General features: G+C 39.4%; 2 protein-coding genes across 3 annotated transcripts in view; one reads left to right on the forward strand and one right to left on the reverse strand.

The window, feature by feature from the left end:
• Positions 1 to 1218: 1218 nt before the first annotated feature.
• On the reverse strand, positions 1219 to 16499 carry ppef2a (protein phosphatase with EF-hand domain 2a). Of its 2 annotated transcripts, XM_082554120.1 has the most exons (17): positions 16217 to 16499; positions 15382 to 15450; positions 14124 to 14251; positions 13973 to 14027; positions 13709 to 13884; positions 13421 to 13535; positions 13083 to 13129; positions 12381 to 12547; positions 12251 to 12287; positions 11410 to 11559; positions 10980 to 11318; positions 9572 to 9757; positions 9267 to 9409; positions 8581 to 8687; positions 7722 to 7888; positions 6838 to 6925; positions 1219 to 5922 (listed from the first exon to the last, which is right to left on the reverse strand). In XM_082554120.1, exons 2-17 carry the CDS (start codon positions 15440 to 15442, stop codon positions 5669 to 5671), a joined length of 2220 nt encoding a protein of 739 aa, XP_082410246.1. In that variant the 5' UTR covers positions 15443 to 15450; positions 16217 to 16499; the 3' UTR covers positions 1219 to 5668. The 2 variants fall into 2 exon arrangements, with proteins under 2 accessions (XP_082410246.1, XP_082410247.1); XM_082554121.1 differs by lacking the exons at positions 15382 to 15450; positions 16217 to 16499 and adding an exon at positions 15226 to 15230.
• Positions 16500 to 17293: 794 nt separating this feature from the next.
• The window catches only part of LOC309718660 (flavin reductase (NADPH)-like), a 4270-nt gene continuing 2369 nt past the window's right edge, over positions 17294 to 19194 (forward strand). The window contains exon 1 of the mRNA XM_082554125.1: positions 17294 to 17351. The gene's annotated coding sequence lies outside the window, so the exon portion shown is untranslated. The remainder of the gene's footprint in view (positions 17352 to 19194) is intronic.

Consider the following 19194-nt stretch of genomic DNA (forward strand, 5'->3'; position numbering starts at 1 on the left):
CAGTCTACACTGGCAAAATCTGATGAATACTCCGATTGTGGAATTGGTGAATTGAGTTTTGGTTTTGACTCTAAAATTTCTTTCTGAATTAAAACAAAAGCTGTGAGCCGCTGAATTACAGTTACACTCGGTGTTTTTGATTAAAGTGTTTATTTGGTGACTCATTTCTTGGAAACCCACAAAACTGGGTCTATCTGTTATCTGTTAATCCATTTGGGCAAGTAGACATGGTCAAGACGGCCTCCTGAGTTCAAACTGAGCAGAAAGAGAAGGGAAAGTGATCGGGAATTTTCCTACATGATCATTTAGAAAAAGAGAAAATATCCAATGAGCGACAACTGTCTGGGTGAAAACGCCTTGTTGATGAAGAGAATGGTTTTACTGCTTTGAGTTTATAGGAAGGTAACAGTAACTCAAATTACCAATAGTGACAACCAAAGTATGCAGACGAGCATTTCTGAACACACAGAAGCAGAGGACCACACCTGGTGCCACTACTGATGCTACAATTCACACAGTCTCGCCAAAACTGGACACTGTTTGTGAAAAATCTCAACTTCTGCCGCAACATTCAGACGGTAGGGTCAGAGTTTTTGTGCTGGTGGTGGCGTAATGGTGTGGGGGTTTAGACAGATATATTAGGATTACTTGAAACTACACCGAAGTGTCCGTTACTAACTATTACTTAAAAGTATAGTCAACCACCTGCAAATCTGTCATGCCGACCTCACCCGTCACTACATGCTCCATCAAACTGTGAGTCTTTCTTTCACATGGTGCATTAGGCCAGAGCTCCAGAAGCTTTTCAACTGTAAGACCACCTGCAGACTGTGAACAATACTCTGGGAAAACTGGGTCTAACTGCTTTCTGCTTTGTCCCATTAGTTAGAGGGTCTCTGTGTTGGGATTGGTGGTGGTACCATTCAGTCTCAGTCTCTGGGGGAGTGGATAATGTTTTAAAATGTTTAAAATTGCGATTATAGGATAACGTCATCACTCACATGTTTTTACAGTGAAAACCAAAGTTAATCAATACTGGGCGTGACCATCCTTTAAAACAGGAGAAGCTTTTGTAGGCTCCTCTGTCCTGGAGAACTTCTACAGTTCTTCATGTGATTGGAGAAAGTGCGGACTGTACAGACTGTAAACAAGCTCCACAACCAGCTGCATGACTTTCAATCACATGTTCAGCATTTGCCACAATCGCTCATGGTGGTCAAGATCATCCCTTAAAACTACACAAGGAATATAAGCGTTGAGTGCTAAACATCTATTTCTCCCATTTTAAGATTTTACTATTCACAGTATGAACCTAATACAACGCTTCATAGGACTTTTAAAGATGCTTACACATTTAAAAAACAGAAATATATTATTCTAACGCTACGTTTGTTTTCTAATTAACAAAATATATTCCATACATTTTTATTATGAGTTATTTCTATGAAAAATCAGAATCAGAATACTTTATTGATCCCTTGTGGAAATGATGTAAATCGATCACGAAATCATTCTGTGACTCCCACCTCAGCTGATTTCTTTTCTTTCTTTCTTTTTTTTTGTACAATTTTTCCAGCCCAGAGGTGAAAGCAAACCAGTTTCCCGTTCTTTCATTTTAATGTTTACCCACAGAACTGCTGCTCATTGGATATTTCCTCTTTTTCGTGATCATTTCCTGTAAACCGTAGTGACGGTTGTGCAGGAAAATCCCAGAAGTCACTTAAATCGCCTTTCTGCCTCACTTTCATGCTCATTTTGAACTTCTCGACGATGACTGCAGTCTTTACCTGAATGCACCGAGTTGAACAGGTGTGTCTAATTACCAGCAACATTGTGCAAAAAAGGCAAAAAACAAAACCAAATTGTCCTCCTCCAGGTAAAACGTGTACACTTTGTTTTGTGAAACTTCAGGCAGCTCTGGACCTGTTTGAAAATCCACCCACTTAAAAGAGCAGAAAGCTACAGCCCTGGCTTTAAGGGCTCAGGGAGATAATGCGAGTGAAACCACAAAAATTCACTGTTTGCTGCTGCAGCTCAACTTCAGGGTGTGTTAGCTTTTAATCCCAACATTGTTTGCTTTCCCAACTAATGACTCCTACTCTTGTGTTAATCACCTGTCTCTTAAATAGTGACCACTTTTCTTCAGTCCTGAGAAGCCGAGCAGTGCAGGAAAAGCTGTACTCTAGTCTGTTGTGCCCCCTGCTGGTGATTCTGTGAACTCAGTCAATCGTTTAAAAACTATAATATGATTTGACTATTTTTACTTTCTAGTATGCAAGTAAAAAAAATAAAGTGTATTAAATTATACAAGAACTTTATCTTAGTGGACTAGAGACATGAGACCCATCCTTTTCATTGTGTCCTTTCTATTGGTTCTTAGGAAGATAAGAAGATAAAAGATCTGGAGTGGATTCCATGTGTTGAAGTTTCATTTAGTAGCTTTTCACTGGAATCCTCAGTATGAGGACCAAGTAATGGAGGCCACCATTAGGCTGGAAAAACAAAACTAACCTAACAGGGTAAATGTAAAAATTTGAGGAGTGGCGAAATTAGCTACTTGGTAAAGTCTTAAAAAGAAGAAATAATAACTGAATTCTTTCCAGGTTTAAAATCAGCTTCACAACTCAAGAAAACTCTTGTGGAGTTAGGTATGTTATTATAAAATCGACAGTCATCTAAGGAGCCAGTTTTCAAAAAGGTGCAAACCACAAGAACAAGAAGGTCAAATTGGACTTTGCCAGAAAACATCTAGAAGAAACTGCAGAACTCTGGAAAAAACAAAAAAACAAAAAACAGTGTTTGGACAGAAGAAATCAAAGTTACCTTGTACCTTTATGATGGAAAAAGGAAAGAGGGGGAGGAGAAAAAACAGCCCATGATCCGAAGAAAAGCATGTTGTCTGTCAAACATTGTAGAGGTAATGTTATGGCATGGGCACGTATGGCTGCCAGTGGAACCAGTGGAAACTGGTGTTTACTGATAATGTGACAGCTGATAGGTATACATGGACAATAACCCAAACAATGCAGAAAATGAGATATTCTTCAATGGCAAAGTCAATCACCTGAACTCAACCCAATGAAGCTGTTTTTTCAGGTATTAAATACAAAACTGAAAGCAGAGAGACCCACAAGCAAACAGCAACTATAGGCCGAGCAGAAAGAAAATAAAGCATTTAGTAATGACAAAGGTTTCTAGAATTGCCATTGATTGCAAGGGAAATTTTGAGTTTTATGTTTGCTCTTAAATAATAAGGATGAGAAATAAATGAATAAAAAACTGCTACCTTAATTAAACAAATTAGAAACTAATTACATACCTTCAACTGCAACAACTGAACATTTTTTCCACATACGTCTTATGAAAGTAAGACATGACTCACTTTTTTTATTTACAGGAAAGGTTTTACATGGTCAACATACTAGAAAAAAAGACAGTAAAATTCACATTCACACGGACTCACTGACTCTTTTAGTTGCAATTGATAATACTCAGAAATGTGGAACAACAGATTAAACTAAAAAATACATCACGCCTTGACGGAACAAGTCCTGCACAATGTTGGATTTACTGTTAAAAAATGATCAATCATTTAAACACTACTACTATTTGGATGCTTAGCTTACCATGAAGATTGAAAACAGCTGTCCTGCTCTGTATGCTCTCTCAGGGCTCAACAGTTATCTTGAAATGCCTCTGGCCACCTGTTCATGCAGTTATTGCAATGCAAAATTAAAATGAGCTTTAATTTTAAAGGTAGTGCCGGGATTAAAAACTACATGTTTGCAATCAGCAGTCCAATCTGATGAAAATGGGTTAAAAAGCTTTCCTTAAAAAGCTTTTTCCTTTCCCGGAAGTTAAGTTTCTGATGCCATATTTGCTGTTGTAGAATTTTCCTGTAATTCAGGATTCATTTCAGGATTCACCCAGGACCATATTTCTTACTTTAATTCTCACCGATGAAATAAATTACTCCCGTCTGCAACAGGCCTAGAAATGTTTATCTTTTACACTGTATAAAAGAAACAAATGTGTTACTGATCTTCAGAAGATATCACCCACACAGATAACATCTTACATCTGCTGAAATATCAAGTCACTTATTTCTAACCCACACTGAGTCACTGCAGTGTTACAGAACAATGTTGTGTATATGTTACACTTACAATGTAAAAATGTTACTTTTGATAAAGTAACATTACACTACTTTGAATTTAACATGTTAGTAGTATTAGTAACTGGTTATTCTGTGAACATGTAGCTGTAATGATGTCATAACTTACAAAATTGTGACCATCTTCAGCTTTGGCATTACAGAGTGTGTTTTTAGGGTGAATTTAGGTGATTTTGGTTTCCTTATAGCGAGACCAGGCGAGCTGTTACTTTCCATTTCCTGTCTTTATGCTCAGCTGAGATAACATAATAAGCATAACTCCCAAATTCTCAGACTACACCTTTAAACTTCAGAAACTGGAGGTAGATATACATCCTATGAGTCAAATGAATAAAATCATGAGTTCTCCATTCTGGACGGGTTGGGGGCTCGTTTGCTGCCCGACAGGAGGAGCAATCCCACCACGCTCACAGAAAATATTATCAGTCCACGCGACATTTCAAGTGCTGCTGCTGCTAAGGCACCAGTAAGTTGCAGATATTTAAAAAAAATTCTCCAGGATTCCTCCTAGATGCAACTCCTTCTGACCTCCTGTATACATCTCAATCAACACTCTCAAAGCAAAAATCACTGACAGTCACCCCAGAGTCTTTCCCACATCTTCATGGTCTCCAATAACCTTATCCCACTGTGGTTACTGCAGCTCCCCTGTTCTTTAATAACTTGTACCGGTACACTTGATCTCCATTCCCTCCATCCTCTTCTTACTCTCCGAGACTCCTTTAGCGAGTCTGTTCTTTCCCAATCATCTGGTAACTGTTCCCCACCATCCAGACCCTGTCTCGTTCTCAGCTGGCACCACCATGAGATAACATCCATCCATATGATGTGTTACCCTATCTTCCTCCTTTTCTTGAAATACCTCTTCACTACATCCAACAAATTCATAAAAAAAATATGTAGATGATGTGAAAAATTATTTCAATAAGCTACCTCCCAAAAACCTTTGGCAAGCACTTTTTATATATTTAACACATTTCTTCATATATTTGAAGGATTCTTATTTCTGTGCTCCTTCCCATCTTTTACTCAGTTTTAACTGTTAATCATCACACGAGTAGGATCATTACATGTCCATTTTAACACATCTGGAGTGTGAGAATCTTTTTATGTTGACATGAGTCACATTTGAAGCTGTTAAACGTAAATTCAGTGAATATTAAATGCAAAAATCACCCATTTTTGCATTTAATTAAATTGTTATTTTCTATAAGATGCCTTTTGTTTTTCAGTTTTGGACTATTTTAGGAATATAAAGGAGACGTGAGTTGCTCAAGCTGCTGCGTTTTGCCCAGACTTCCTCCGCTTCGAATGAGCATTCGCCGTCAAACACCCTGACCTCTAACCTCCTCCTAATCCCCTGTGATCCAGGCGGCTGTTGCTCAGCATCATCCTGCATCTTTATGTGCGTCATTAAAAGCAGCTTGCGTTGGCTGCAGCTCCCTCTCCTCCCCTCTGCTGGACGCCGAGCTATCTGTTTAACACGCTTTTTCATCAAATGTTGGGATCTCCCTCCAGCTTGGTGAGGTCGGAGGCCGTGCCCATGAACATGCTGCGTCCTCGTTCCAGCCGGCTCTTCTTGTCCGTGAGCCGAAAGGCCTCCATGAACTCGTCAATGTCTATGCTGCCGTCATGGTTGCTGTCAATTGTGACGGCCAGGTCGGAGATGGCCTCGTCGGTGATCTCCATTTTCAGGTAGACGCTCAGCAGCTTCCAGGTCTGACGGAAGTCCTGCATGCTGATGAACCCTGAGGTGGAGGAGAAGGAGGAGGAGATTAGAGGTTCAAAAAGGAGTAATAGGCAGAAACTGTTAAAGAAAAGTGTTGCTGTCTGTGTTTGCATGTGATCAGAGAGGCGGGATGAAAAGACTAGTAGATCAGTGGGTTAGTCATCGTTAGGAATCAGGCGACTGTAACCTCCTGCTGCCTGTTTCGCACGCTACAGGTGGATTAACAGAGGCTAAGCTCAGCAGACGTCTCCCACAGACACATCAGAGCCCTGACACACTTTACTCCGTCTCTCAATCATCTATGTAGATTATAAAAGTTAAGTAATTCCTTTTTCCTTTGGCAGCAGTTAAAAATTAAGTTAAACATAACTAATATATAACAAATAAATCAAGAGAAAAGTGTGCAGAGTAAATATGACAAAACAATTATCTCAATAAGGTAAAAATCCAAAGCCACAATACATACAGAGACATTTTAGTTATTTAATGAAGAAAAGTATTTCTTTCATGTCTTTTGAAATTAAATCTGGCACCTGTTATATATTAATATTAGGCACATATTACTATGTAATTAGTAAATTAAATGTTTTAAGGCAAAAACTGACATTTAATTGAAGTTATATAATCACTATATTTCTGACTGAGTGCATTTGGTTGCAGCTCAGGAGGTAGAGTAGGTCATCTACTAATCAGAAAGTTGGTGGGTTGATCACTGGCTGCTCCAGTCTGCTTGCCAAATATCCTTGGGCGAGATACAAACCCCAAGTTGCTCATCCATTGGAGTGTGAATGTGTGTGATAGAAAGGACTTAAACATGTATTTTTTCTCTGTGCTGTTACTTGGGAATGATGCAAAACTGAGCAATCTAAGGGTAATATATTCCATTAGCAGATTTGCTTCTGCATCGAACAGCAATAAACAGTGGGTGTTTTACCTGAGTTGTCCGTGTCTACAATCCTGAAGATTGTCTCCAAAGTGGAGCGGTGGCGATACAACGTTTCCAGCAGACTCTGGTCAATATGCTGCAAAGACCAAAAGAAGAAAGTCTCATATTCATAAAACAACACAAATAAAGTACAAAAAGGAACATCTGCAGCATTCTGGTGATATTTTATATGCAGCATCTTTCAGATTGGTCAGAAAAATAATGTTGTTTAAGCAGCAAAACTCTGTTTGAATACAACCTGGCAACTGAAAAGATTTATTCCCACGCAGATGTTAATTTTAGGATTCTGGTAAAGATGTTCTTAGTCATCTTTAGGGAGGTTTTCACCTTTTCCCAAAAGGCAAAACAAAAACAAAGGTCAATCCTAGAGTGTTCTGAAAGAGGTCACGTTACTTAATTGACTTCTGACATTTATTGTCTCAAGTTGGTGTCAAGGGGCGTCTCATTTCCCTATTTTGTCCATCCTCGCCTCCCCTGTTTTCCTGCCTGTGACCTGGAAATCTATCTCACTGTGCCATCTTGAAGCAACTCATTCCTAACTCATTCTACTTGGGTAGACAGGAAGGTTACAAGGAAACCTGTAATCAATGATACACAGGTGTATCCTTTACAAATAATTTAAGTCAACAACACATGACAGCAGCATGACGCCACGGAATACACACCGTGCCAGGAAAAGGACACAAATCAATGTTCCTTTGTATCCATTTAACCAATTTCAAGGGTGGAAGGGCAATTTATCTTTTCTACTTCTCTACAACTCCCTGAATCTCGGTATAAAGATCCCTTTTCTAAAGTTTCTCCATATTACATTATTGCATTTTCATGTAAACATTGCTACATCAGCTAAGACAGAGCCGGTGAGTTCTTACATCTGTTTTGGATCCTGTAATGGCAAGCTCGTTGAACCACTCGTAGTAGTCTATCGTGCCTTCGCTGTTCTTGCAGGTGACCAGCTGAGAGCGAAGCATCCTCCAGGGCAGATCCAGATGCATCACACTCTCCACTGCAGAGGCCCAGTCGTTCAGAGACAGCAGACCTAATAGAGGTGAAAGGTCATACTAATTATAAGAGCGCAAAGCTCTAATCCAAGTTTGATCACTGTCTACCTTGTCTAGATTATATCTAAGAAGTATTTTGCCACACAGTTTGAAAACATTCACACTAAAATATTATACTTTGTTATTTTGTGACACATTAAAGCCCAGAAAATGTAAACAGCAGGCTTTTTCTCTGCATCAGGAAGACTGTGAGAGCTAACCAAAAGCTAACTCAGTTCTGTTTTCAAGTTTTTCCAATTCTGTGTGTAAAATAATTAATAAACTACCTTTACTTGTAGGCTGTGTTTCAAAGAGAATCAAATGTTTGCTTATCCAAAAATATGTTGAAAAGCCCAACAACATCCATCCAAGTACCTTTTTTTTCACACTATTTTGTGTTAGGCAAAGCTGTTTGTCTATTGTAAGTGAAATTAAATCCCTGAAACAGAAGTTTCTGTGAAACTCTGAAATCTTCTGAGCTAGACTTTCACCCAGCCCACACGTTGTTTTCATCCTGCATGGGGATCATTATGTTCCACACAAACACAAAGGTGTGGGCTCATATTTCTTTCCAGCAAGTGAATATCTCTTGAGAACTACATGGGAAAAAAAGAAGGAAAGATCTGCAACAAAAAGTAAAGACTGATCTGATGAGGAATGAATCAGTTTATGAAACTCAAACTACACACACCTTTGTTCTCGCTGTCAAACTTTCTGAAGGCACAGAGGAGGTCAGACTTGTGCGCAAACAGCTGCTCCCTCAGGACTCTGAGAGCTGAGCGCTCGGTTCGCCCAACACTGCAGGTGACGAACGGCAAACACAACAGCGTGGCAAACAATGGTTATCAAAGAAAGAGGCAAAAACGGTTTCTCATCAACGTCAGAAACATTTCAGGTGCTTAATTTGTGAATTTTTAAAGTTAATAATGTAGATAAGCTGTGTAGACAGTTTCATAAAGCTTCCTTATTGTCTGTTTAAAGGGAGCCTATTGTACTTCCCCTTATTATCTGGCCTGTGTATTCTGTTATAATGGATGCTAGTCATATTAAATGTGGCCAAAGTCTGACATTAGAAAGTTAGTGTATCTCAGGCTTCAGTCTGCTTTAACGGGTCCATAGCAAACAGTTTTTTCTACTCTCTCTACTCTTGGCTCTGGCACACATCTCTGACTGTGGACAGAGGTCTGAAGGTCTGCTTCAGACTATGGATGAACTGAGGTTCTGCACCAAGGCCCTGCATAATCAATATAAGGATTATTTTGATCAGTGAATTATGCAAAGCTACTCTAGCCTTTTAAGACTAAACCAAGTTTGAATTAAGTGAAGAGATGATCTGATAATGAAGAATTTATCTAATGAAGTGAGTGTTAGTAGTACCTCTGTCTCACAGTGAGCTCTCTCGTCATGCTGCTGGCCTGATATTGAATCAAATAAGGCACAAGGTCAGGGCCCAGCTTCACGTAAGCCCCCCTATTGCTCCCCACGTCATAGTAATTGGAGGCAGAGAACAGAGTGAGGACCTGGGTGAATGAAAGAAAGGACAAACCTGTCACTGAAGAGGAAGGAAACACTGATGCTGATCAGGGGAGAGGTTTATGGTACATATGATACTTTAGAGTGAGGCTGATTTTGGTTTTAAAGTACTGAATTTAGACAGCGAGCTGTAGGATTACTGAGCTGACCTTGCGGTTGTGGCAGAACTCATAGCCCTCCTGTTTGCACTCATGGGAGCGAATGATGAGCTGCAGATTGTGTCTGTTCAGGAAGTCCTCGGTGACATCAGGGCCCCAGTAGCAGCCTCCACCCCTCACCTCGTTGGGTATGCATCCATCCTGAGTCATCGGGTCACTCCACAGCAGGTCCAGGATCTGGTAGGACAAAGAACTCAAAGTCTTAAAGTTTCTCTACTATATTTAATAACCATTTCTAGCATTGGTGCGTAGTCCAACTTTACTGTCTGCTATTCAGTAAAAGATAAACATTAAATAAGATAAAAAATAAAACAGAAGAGTCAGAAAAAAACCTGTGGAAACACCAGCTGGGGAAAAAGCTAGCCAGTTTTTAAGAGTAGACTGAAGTCAGAGCAGAGAGATTAGTGACATGGGGGATTACAGCCTCTGAAGTCTTACGCAGGCAACACACAGCACCTCCTGTTAGGTGAGCGTTGATTACTGTCTGTTTGTCTTTCAGGCTATAACTTGAGCAGGAGTGAGGTGAAAGGTCACGACTTCTGACAAATAGTAAGTCAGTATAAAAATATGTGAAGAGTGTGAGTTTGTGGTCAGGTTAGACTGGTGGGAATTTATTTCATTGTTTAATATACATGGGAGTAAAACTACTAAAATCTTACTACAATTTGTCACAGTTACATGCTTCACATCATACGAATTGTAATATTAGACAAAGGCAACAAGAGTAAATAGAGTAATATTTATTAAGGAAAAAAAAAAGCTATCCAAACCTACCAACCTAACATGAAAAAGTAGTTGTCCCCTAAATCTAATCTAATCTAACGTCCTCACCAGCATGACCTGCAATCAAGGAAACAAGTTTTTCAGATTGCTGTGGAGGAATTTTGGCCCACTCTTCTTTGCAGAATTTTTGAAATTCTGCCAAATTGGAAAGTTTAAGGCTATGCCAAAGCATTTCAATGTAAGTCCAGACTTTGACGAGGCCACTCTAAAACCTTCATTTTGGCAGTAATGAGGCCTGAGTGTGGCTAGTGAATGTGAAAAATGTGGTTAATCACAGTTACTTCATGATTTAATCAGGGTGGGAGTCTGGTAGATTTGGTTAGCTTTTTCTCTTCCCATCATCATTTTAAAAAAGACATATTTTTATTAAATTGGGTTTTTTTTGTCTGTTTTTTAAAAGAATTTGAAGCATGCACATGTGACAAATACACAAAGAAAGTGGATTTTGTAGTGGATTGTTTTTTTCCCCCTGTTTCAGCTGTCTCCCGTTAAACATCTGGCTTGTTTACATTTTTCTAGTTTGGGAATAATAAAACTGATTTCGTTCTAACACCGACACAAAAGACTCATTGTTTACTTAGCAGCTTCTAAGAAAACATCTCTGCTCCATACTCGCCTGTTTCCACTCATCCACGGTGTTGTCACTGCTGACAGAGTCGGTGGACAAACACAGAGATTCTTGCTCCGGTTTGTTGATCTGGGCGTTCAGAGTTGGCTCTTCCCTCCTGCTGAGCTCCAGCTGGTTCTCCATGTTCACTCTGATCCGATCCGAGAAGTCCTGCAGCGAACGATTTTGGAAGCAATATCGGGTTCCCATGGGTTTGGGATACGTGAAAGAGGCCCGGCGCTGGAAGACCCTGCTGATGGCTGCGGTGTCCACATCTGCGTCCAAGTCGATGGATATTCCCGCCAAGCTGTGGTGTCTCTTCTTCGGAGGTCTCAGAGCCGAGATGTACTGAAGGAAAACAGGAAAACACAGATTACACACATTGCAAGGATAGTGATGAGTAAATAACAGCTTTACTCATCACATGCTGGTTCCTCACAATGTGTCTGTCAACTCTGGCGAGGACGCCGAGGTCCGTGGAGTCAGAGATCCCCCCGTGGAGGACCAGCACCTTCTGGTCGATCACTGTTGCTAATGGCAACCAGCTGAAAATCTTCTGCAGCAGCTTCAGGATCCTCTTCCCGTGCATCTGATGTAAAACACAATCAGCAAAAGTTACTCAGTTAGTGCTTTTTTATTTCTCTCCTTTGTTTTTGCTCTCCTTGCAGACAGAAAGTCAGTTTGCTAAGCGGTAACATGTTTGTGAAGAGTTTATAAAGTTACATTAACAAGGAGATGCTTAAAAATAATGAAATTTTCAGTTTTAGTTTACAAAAATTAAACTCCATTTGTTGATAAGATTGAATGAACCCACAGTATCTGTCTAACTTTAGCATCAAATCACAACCTTAATCATCTCAAAGTGCTTTATATATAGAAACCCAACCATCTACCGTTGGTTAATCCACCTGCAACTGGGAACAGTGGGAACAAAGAACCCTTAGACAAAACTAGTTTATTTCTGTGTGTGACTGAGATGTTGCACTGTAACTTAAGACAGCATGCAGTAAGGAAACCTCTGTTTTGTTTTTGTATTCCTTCTGTCAGTCTTTGGACCAGCTCAGTCCCCCTGACTCAACAGAGACCAGATGTCACCTTCTTTAATGACCGTAAATCCTCTTAGCAACGTGGAGGAGTGACTGGTCTTATGTACATAAGACACTGGTTTAGATTGAGCTTTCCTGGGAAGGCATGGGTAAAGGTAACCACGTAAGTTTTGATTTGCTGCTGCCTAGAAAAGCAGCGATAAGGAGGTGCAGGTTTGCATGAGATGAACCTACCTTGTACTTATTCAACACCTCCTTGGTGAAGCCGTACCTAAACCATCCAGAGGAGTAAAGAAATAAAAGTTTGAATGACAACAGATGAATTTGTGTATACATACACGTGGTGTATGTTTATTAATTTCACCTGAGGTTGACTATGTGGTCCTCGTGGTTTCCTCTGTTCAGGTAGACATTACTTGGGTAAACGAGCAGGAATGCAAACAAGATGAGGAGGATCTCAATAGAGTCCCTGCCTCTGTCCACAAAGTCTCCATTAAACACATAGGGCTTCTCTAAGGACGGCATGCCGTTCTGTCACGTAAACAAGATCGAAGGAGTGCACAGTTAAAGGGACAAGCCGCAGTTTAAGTGTAAACAAATCAACCACATACAAACAAACCAAACAGTAGATTAAACCACTGATGCAAAAAAAGCTGCAGGTAAACTGAAACTAAAACCACCTGATTAACTGACAAAGAAGTTAATCAAAGAAGCACATCAAATACTCTGATTACAGCACCTCAATGCAAAACATGAAAATCATTAGATTCTCAGGAGTTTAAAATTATATATATTAATCTTTTTTAAATTATTTAACTACACAAAAACATTTTTTAAGGACATTTTTGGAAAATTATCCTTAAATTATCTTGAACATATGTAGCAGGTTTGAAGATGAAGCAGTGATAGCAATGAAAATGATGAATTTTTATTGATTTTAATAATCGTGATTTGTAAATTCCATTTTTTAAAATGGTATCTAAAGCTCATCAGATGAAAAAAATCATTATTCTGGGTTCAAAGTTGGGATTAATTCAGCACATTCAAAATGTTTAAGTTTTCATACCTTATAGAAAATCAGCAGCAGGTCTTCCAGCTGTCCGTGCAAATCACCTGTAACAACAGGACAGAAGGGGCTGGCTTAAAAATGACTGGAATTTACAGCACACTTAATTTGTATCTATACTTTAATTTAAATTCTGCAACTTTAATGTTTCACTCTCTTCCACTATGAAACAATGGTTTCTGTTGGCCAGCAGAATTGACCAAAGTCCAGTTTCTTATAATAAAACAAGACTAACATTTTAACGCTTCTTTGATTTTTCATTGTCTTTACTAAATATTTCCAAATTTCATCAGTTCCATGTGCTTTACCACCACTATCAAAGAATATCTTTATCATACCACAAATCGTGATTTCTTTGCTGTGGCAGGTGGAGATACGGTTGATATTTGGCAACATGCGGAGCAGTTTCCACGTCTCCAAGAGGAGCTGAAGGACGTAGCGTGAGTGCAGCTGCTGCTGGGAGAGAAACGTGTTAGCAAGAAGGCCTCCAAAACAGAGAAAGCAAAGTCATAAGCATATAGGAAATAACTAGGACCACTGCAAATAAAGCTTTTTACATTACAATGCAGTCAATTAATGGCACGTGCTGAACTTGGATGTAGAACATTTTCTCCAAAAAGACCTACTTTCTTATTCCTGAAAGCCTCCACCAGACCGACTGCTTCCTCTACCGTCAGAGGAAAGGTGAGATGAGGTCCCGAGTAAATCTCCGGCACCTCGATGTTCTTGTAGCAGAAGTACCTCTCCCACTCTGCGTCCCGGCAGACCTCGTTCTCTCTGAAGATGTGCGAGATCAAATTTCCTGCAAGGTGGAGATGGTTCAAACTCAGAGATTTGATTTACAGAGGAAAAAAACAAAAACAAACTCAGAATAAATGCAGAAGTCTTACGTTCATTGCTCGATGGTGTGAAATTGTCCATGAGGTAGCCAAGGAAATTATAAAGCTGCACAGGAAAGAGACAAAAAGGTTGTAGTTTTTTTGTTAATTGCTTTTTATTAAACACTCAGGTCTCAACTGGTTTGTGGCAGCAGTTTCTCACCTTGATCTGGGCCTGCTCTCCAGAGTATTCGATGGACTGGAAGATGTTCCAGGTGTATCTCCGCCTCATCTCTGTGCGGGCGACGTACTGACGGTACCATCGCTGAATCAGGATGGCAGCTCTTATGGCTGAAACACAGAACACATGTGATCAAGAAAAACCTCACATTTTAATCATTTTTTTTCACATGCTACTATTGACACACACAGTATAAGAGGCGCTGCAACACAAAAATCTGCTGTTTTTAAAACCTTTTTAAAGCAAAGCAGGCAAAATTTCAAAACACTTTTGTATTATTAGACTTGACTACCAATTCTAAGACTTTTATTTCCTGATGTGCATTCAAGTTACAAGAGAAAGCTTTAAACTGACTTCTCAAATAGTGCTTGGAGGATAAACCAAGAGGCCAAACAAGGGTATTTATACTATAGCGGTACTATAGTGGATGTGGTGTCATCACCTTTAGATGGGGCTGAATTCAGCGCATTAGATACCCAGAAAATGTCTCTTTCTGAATTAGTTTAACATTGAAAAAGGTTTAATTTTAACACAAGTTAGGATCTTTTTCTCCTCTGAAACAAATATTTTTCTTCCTAACTGTAACTAAGTATTGGCACCAAAACCCAACCAAATGTGAGTTAAAGCTGGAGTTATAGGTGTCCGATACCCTGTTCTTCCAATTATCTCAGATCCTTTTTTTTTTTTTTTTTACCTTGAAATACTCTTAAAGGACTTCAGGAACACTTTTATTTCCATTCAGATTGGAGGAACAAACAGTTTAGCTGGATAACTTGTTCCTAACTTCCCTGAACCAACACTTAGCAATGAATTTCTACAAGTAATCTAAGAGTAAAGTTACTGTTAAATTTTAAAAAAGGCATAGTGGCAGTTTTATATCTGTATGGTTGACTTTAAAACCATCATCAGAAACAGATACAGGTGTTTACTTTCTCCACTTTTCAATTAAAGCTACATCCTATCTGCAACTTTTAGTAAAAATATTTCCACCTTGACCCAGATACCAGAGGTCTGAGTTTATGTCCAACATCTGCCAAACAGAAACATCAACAAGACAAAAAAAGGTCAAGCAGATGTGGCTTACTTGTAACAGCTGCAGGCAGCAGAGAAAAAAGAAACACCAAAGGACAAACACAAAGACAACACATAAGAGCCAGAATAAGGAAAAACAGGAAAGAGTAAAACTTTTGCAATCAGCGTGATTGGTCATCGACCATGTATGTCAGTGTATGCGTATCACCTCTTCCACTGGATGTGGTGTGTTTGTGGAGATGGTTAGACTTTGTGACGCCACATCCCATGACTGTTCCTGTTCAAAGGACCAATCAATCATCTCATCAGTGCAAAAGGATTCAGAGTACATTCGGGTAATTCATCTGCTAGATATAATACTTGAGCACATATTTACACGGGACTGCTTAAGTACTAAAGAGTTTTAGGCTTTGAAGCCACTACATTGTTCTCAGGCTGAGATAGAAGTTCATTACTCTGCTTCGTGCACGTTTTTTAATAGCTCTGCTTCTTTTTTTTTTAACTCTAAGGCACCCCTTCATTGACACTGAGAAATGCTGAGCATGGCTCAGAAGCAGCAGCAGTAGGCAGAGAGCTGGAGGACACTGAACTCGTTCGACTTTGTGGCCTTTTAATCTCATTATCCGCTGGTTGGCCTCAATCCTGCCACACAGGACTGTTTTGTCTGAATTCTACGAAGGGTTATGTAAAGCAATCTATGGAAAAAAGGAGGCAGAAATACCTTCACAGCTGGAAACCATTTGGCACAAATCAGCATTGAGAATTTGGAAAAAATCTAATAAAACAATGAGCATTGAATTCTGAATGGTTTGGTTTGTTTGATTATTTCATATTGTATCACATTTCAGGAACAAATTAAAGTCTTGTTCTATGCCAAACGTGGATACAAAATTTAGTAATATATGACCATAAGAAAAGAACCAAAACTGTGATGTTTAGCATCTTTTTTCCCAGTTTGAACCTGCTTTTTAGTTAGCTGCTGTAGAAATCCATCTATACAGACTTACTCAACTATTACATCTTGAAATCCGTTGCTTACTTACGCAGTCACCTTCTTTATCCAGTCACCACTTCCCAGGTTATTTGGCTGTCAGCTTTCAGTTCATTTGAGTGTTTAAAAAGCCCTTTGCTGTGTTGCATCCTTCACCAGAATAGCAGCAAGATGTCAGTTAGACCGGTCATTGTACAGAAGCTTCATGTATGAAGCAACCCCGACCATGCAGCTCTCCTGGAATGTGGCTGAAGCTGCTTTAGTCTTTAGTCCCTTGGTGTGATCACATAATCAAAGCACAAAGCCACAAGTGGATAATCTGATCTAATGACCTGATAGGTCCAAATGGGTCTTCATGTAGGGAGATGGAAAGGTTTCAGCGGTAAACATTGGTGGCAAGAGGAGACCAAGTCTGTGTTTACATGTGAGCACCTACTGATGATATGTCTGTAGATAAAAACAAATTCAAATATTCTTCACCATTGACTTGATTTTATTTTGGATTTCACTGACCGTTTTCTTGAATACTCAACCCCCAAGCGCAACAGTTTCTTCAACTCGGATCCTTTTTTTATGATCGCTAAAATTTTGGTGTGTGGGATGTTAAATTTTTTTTAAACCTTTGAAGTGGTGACAAAACATATCTCCAAAAGTTGATTCTGTTCATCTGGACGTAGCGTCATCACTTGGATGAGTGACGAAACGTTTCGTTTTACTTACCTGGATGATTGAGTATGCATCAAGAACATAAAGGCTAAATTTATACACCATCCATACCCAACGCATAGATTTAACCTAGAATAAATAGCATCAGCATAGAGCACCGAAGAATAAATTAGTTTTTCAAAAATCATTTCTGGTTCAAATTTCTGCTGACTTTATAGCTTTTGTTTTTCACAAGAAAATATCTTAAAGTCGAAGATGTTTGATTTGGGTTTTAAAAAACCAAGCAGACGTTACATTTTAGAAGTATTTACTGCGAAATTTGTACTTGTAGTCATTGGAAATATTTACACTAACTTTCTAACTATAACTTCGACATTAGCTTTGAGGGGGTCATGTTATCTCCCTCTATATAACGTCAAAACAAAACATTTAAATCTGGGTTGAGGATAAACAATTACAACGCAGCTGAACGCTTTCGCTCTTGAACGCCTCCCTCACGGGACGCTTTCATAATGACGCAGGTGAGTGAGGAGCTAAACGTCCTTTTCTGCATGCTGCATGACAACAGACTAATAATTTGGGTTAATTTGGCTCATGGTGTTTTGCGCTAAATCTTTTTCTTCTTTTTTTGCCTCTAAATGAATAAATGAAGAAAACAAAGACATAGCAAAAGCGGAAATGCAGCTTCTGGTTTGTGTAACATTAGAGATCATAAAGGTTCAGGGTGGCAGTTATTCCCTGAGTTTCCGGTTTAATAGGCATTTAAAGACATTGAATACAAAAGCCCCGCAGTCCCAACATGTTTCTGAAAGTCACAGCCGCGTAGGCTGTTTCCCACTTTTTTTTTAGCTTTATGTAAGAGGTTATATTGCCCTGGTGCTATCAGCATGGTTGAGTCAAACATTAAAGAGTTTACAGCGTGTGGACTCTTAAAAAGTTAATCCACTGAAAAGGGCTTAAGAATAAAAGATCATAAAAGTAATCACGTGTCCCGATGTTTTTGGTAGTGTAGGTATCATTTTCTCAGCACCTGGATCGCTGTTTCTGTTGTAAGCGCCTTGAGGCGACGTTTGTTGTGATTTGGCGCTATATAAATAAAATTGAATTGAGTTGTTTGTGTCTTTGAAGACAAGGAAGCTTTTTATAACGCTGTATTGTTGTTAAGGGAGGTCAACATATCAGAATTTAATGTAGGAGCTGCTGTTTTTAGGATTGTTATTCAATTTTGGGCGTGTAGCATGATTTCATAATCCACTTCACTACTGAGCGACGGGACAAAGGCAAACTGTAGATGTGAGCTGATTAATGAACTTGTTAATTTAGCGGCATAGGGTTAAGGTGTTTAGCAGGAGAAGCAGTGCCCCACAGCGTCATTGCAGCTACTGCAGTGGGAAACTGTTGTGGTTTATGAAAAAATTACAAAGTGACTTTAGGACTCACACACAGGCAAAACTCTACAGGCTGTTCAGTCCATTAAGCCCAACCAGTCATGGCAGATGACCTGAGCCCTGTTCTGCTGGAAGTTTCTTCCTGTTAACAGGGAGTTTTTCGTTCCCACTGTCACCTACTGCTTCCTTAAAGGGTTTTTTTTTTTTTTTTTTTTTATTGCTGGGCTTTCCTGTCTGTTTCTCTTTCTCTCTATAGCCATTGTTTGGCTGTTTATATATTGATTGATTGATAATACTTTATTCATCCCAAGGGAAATTGTTTTAAAGGCTGCCAGGCGATCCAGCGCCATATGTCTGTGTTAACAAGCAGTTGGAGTGGTGTACATATTAAAGTCACTGATGAATGTTTATATAGAACAGTCACTACTGATATAAAACTGTTGAATGAGGGAAAATGGTAAAATTAGAGTCTGCATGGGTGGGTCGCCTGTTTGAGCTGCAGAGTTACACAACTGCAGAGAGGCTGTGGTCCTGATCAGTCCTACTGGAGGTAATTAATAATTGTAATGGTAATAATTAGAATATAAGAGTTACTGCAGGTGTGCTTCATGCAAAAAATGCACTCTCCATTTGGAGTCGCTCATATGGATCTTGCTGCTGCATGCTCGATAAAGATTTTTTTGACTTGCGACTCCTACAAAGGGTAAGCAATACACCAAAACTGGATTGCATTTGTACTGACCATTAATAGAGCCAAATGGCTGGTGTTTTTTAAAAAAAAATTTAAAGCTCTGTGAACAAATTTGTCATCTCCAGGTTTTTGTGGTGTTGATGCACTGGTGTTGGTATGAGTGTTACTTACAGTAAAATTGATGTGGACACAGTTAAAGCTAGATCACTAGATGTCTCATACCACTAACAACACATAAGCACGGGATGTAACCTAACCCCTAAAGCTCTGTGTTGTGGCCACCAG

The sequence above is a fragment of the Aulonocara stuartgranti genome (assembly GCF_965226115.1).
Source record: "Aulonocara stuartgranti genome assembly, chromosome: 12".
NCBI classification, from domain to species: domain Eukaryota; kingdom Metazoa; phylum Chordata; class Actinopteri; order Cichliformes; family Cichlidae; genus Aulonocara; species Aulonocara stuartgranti.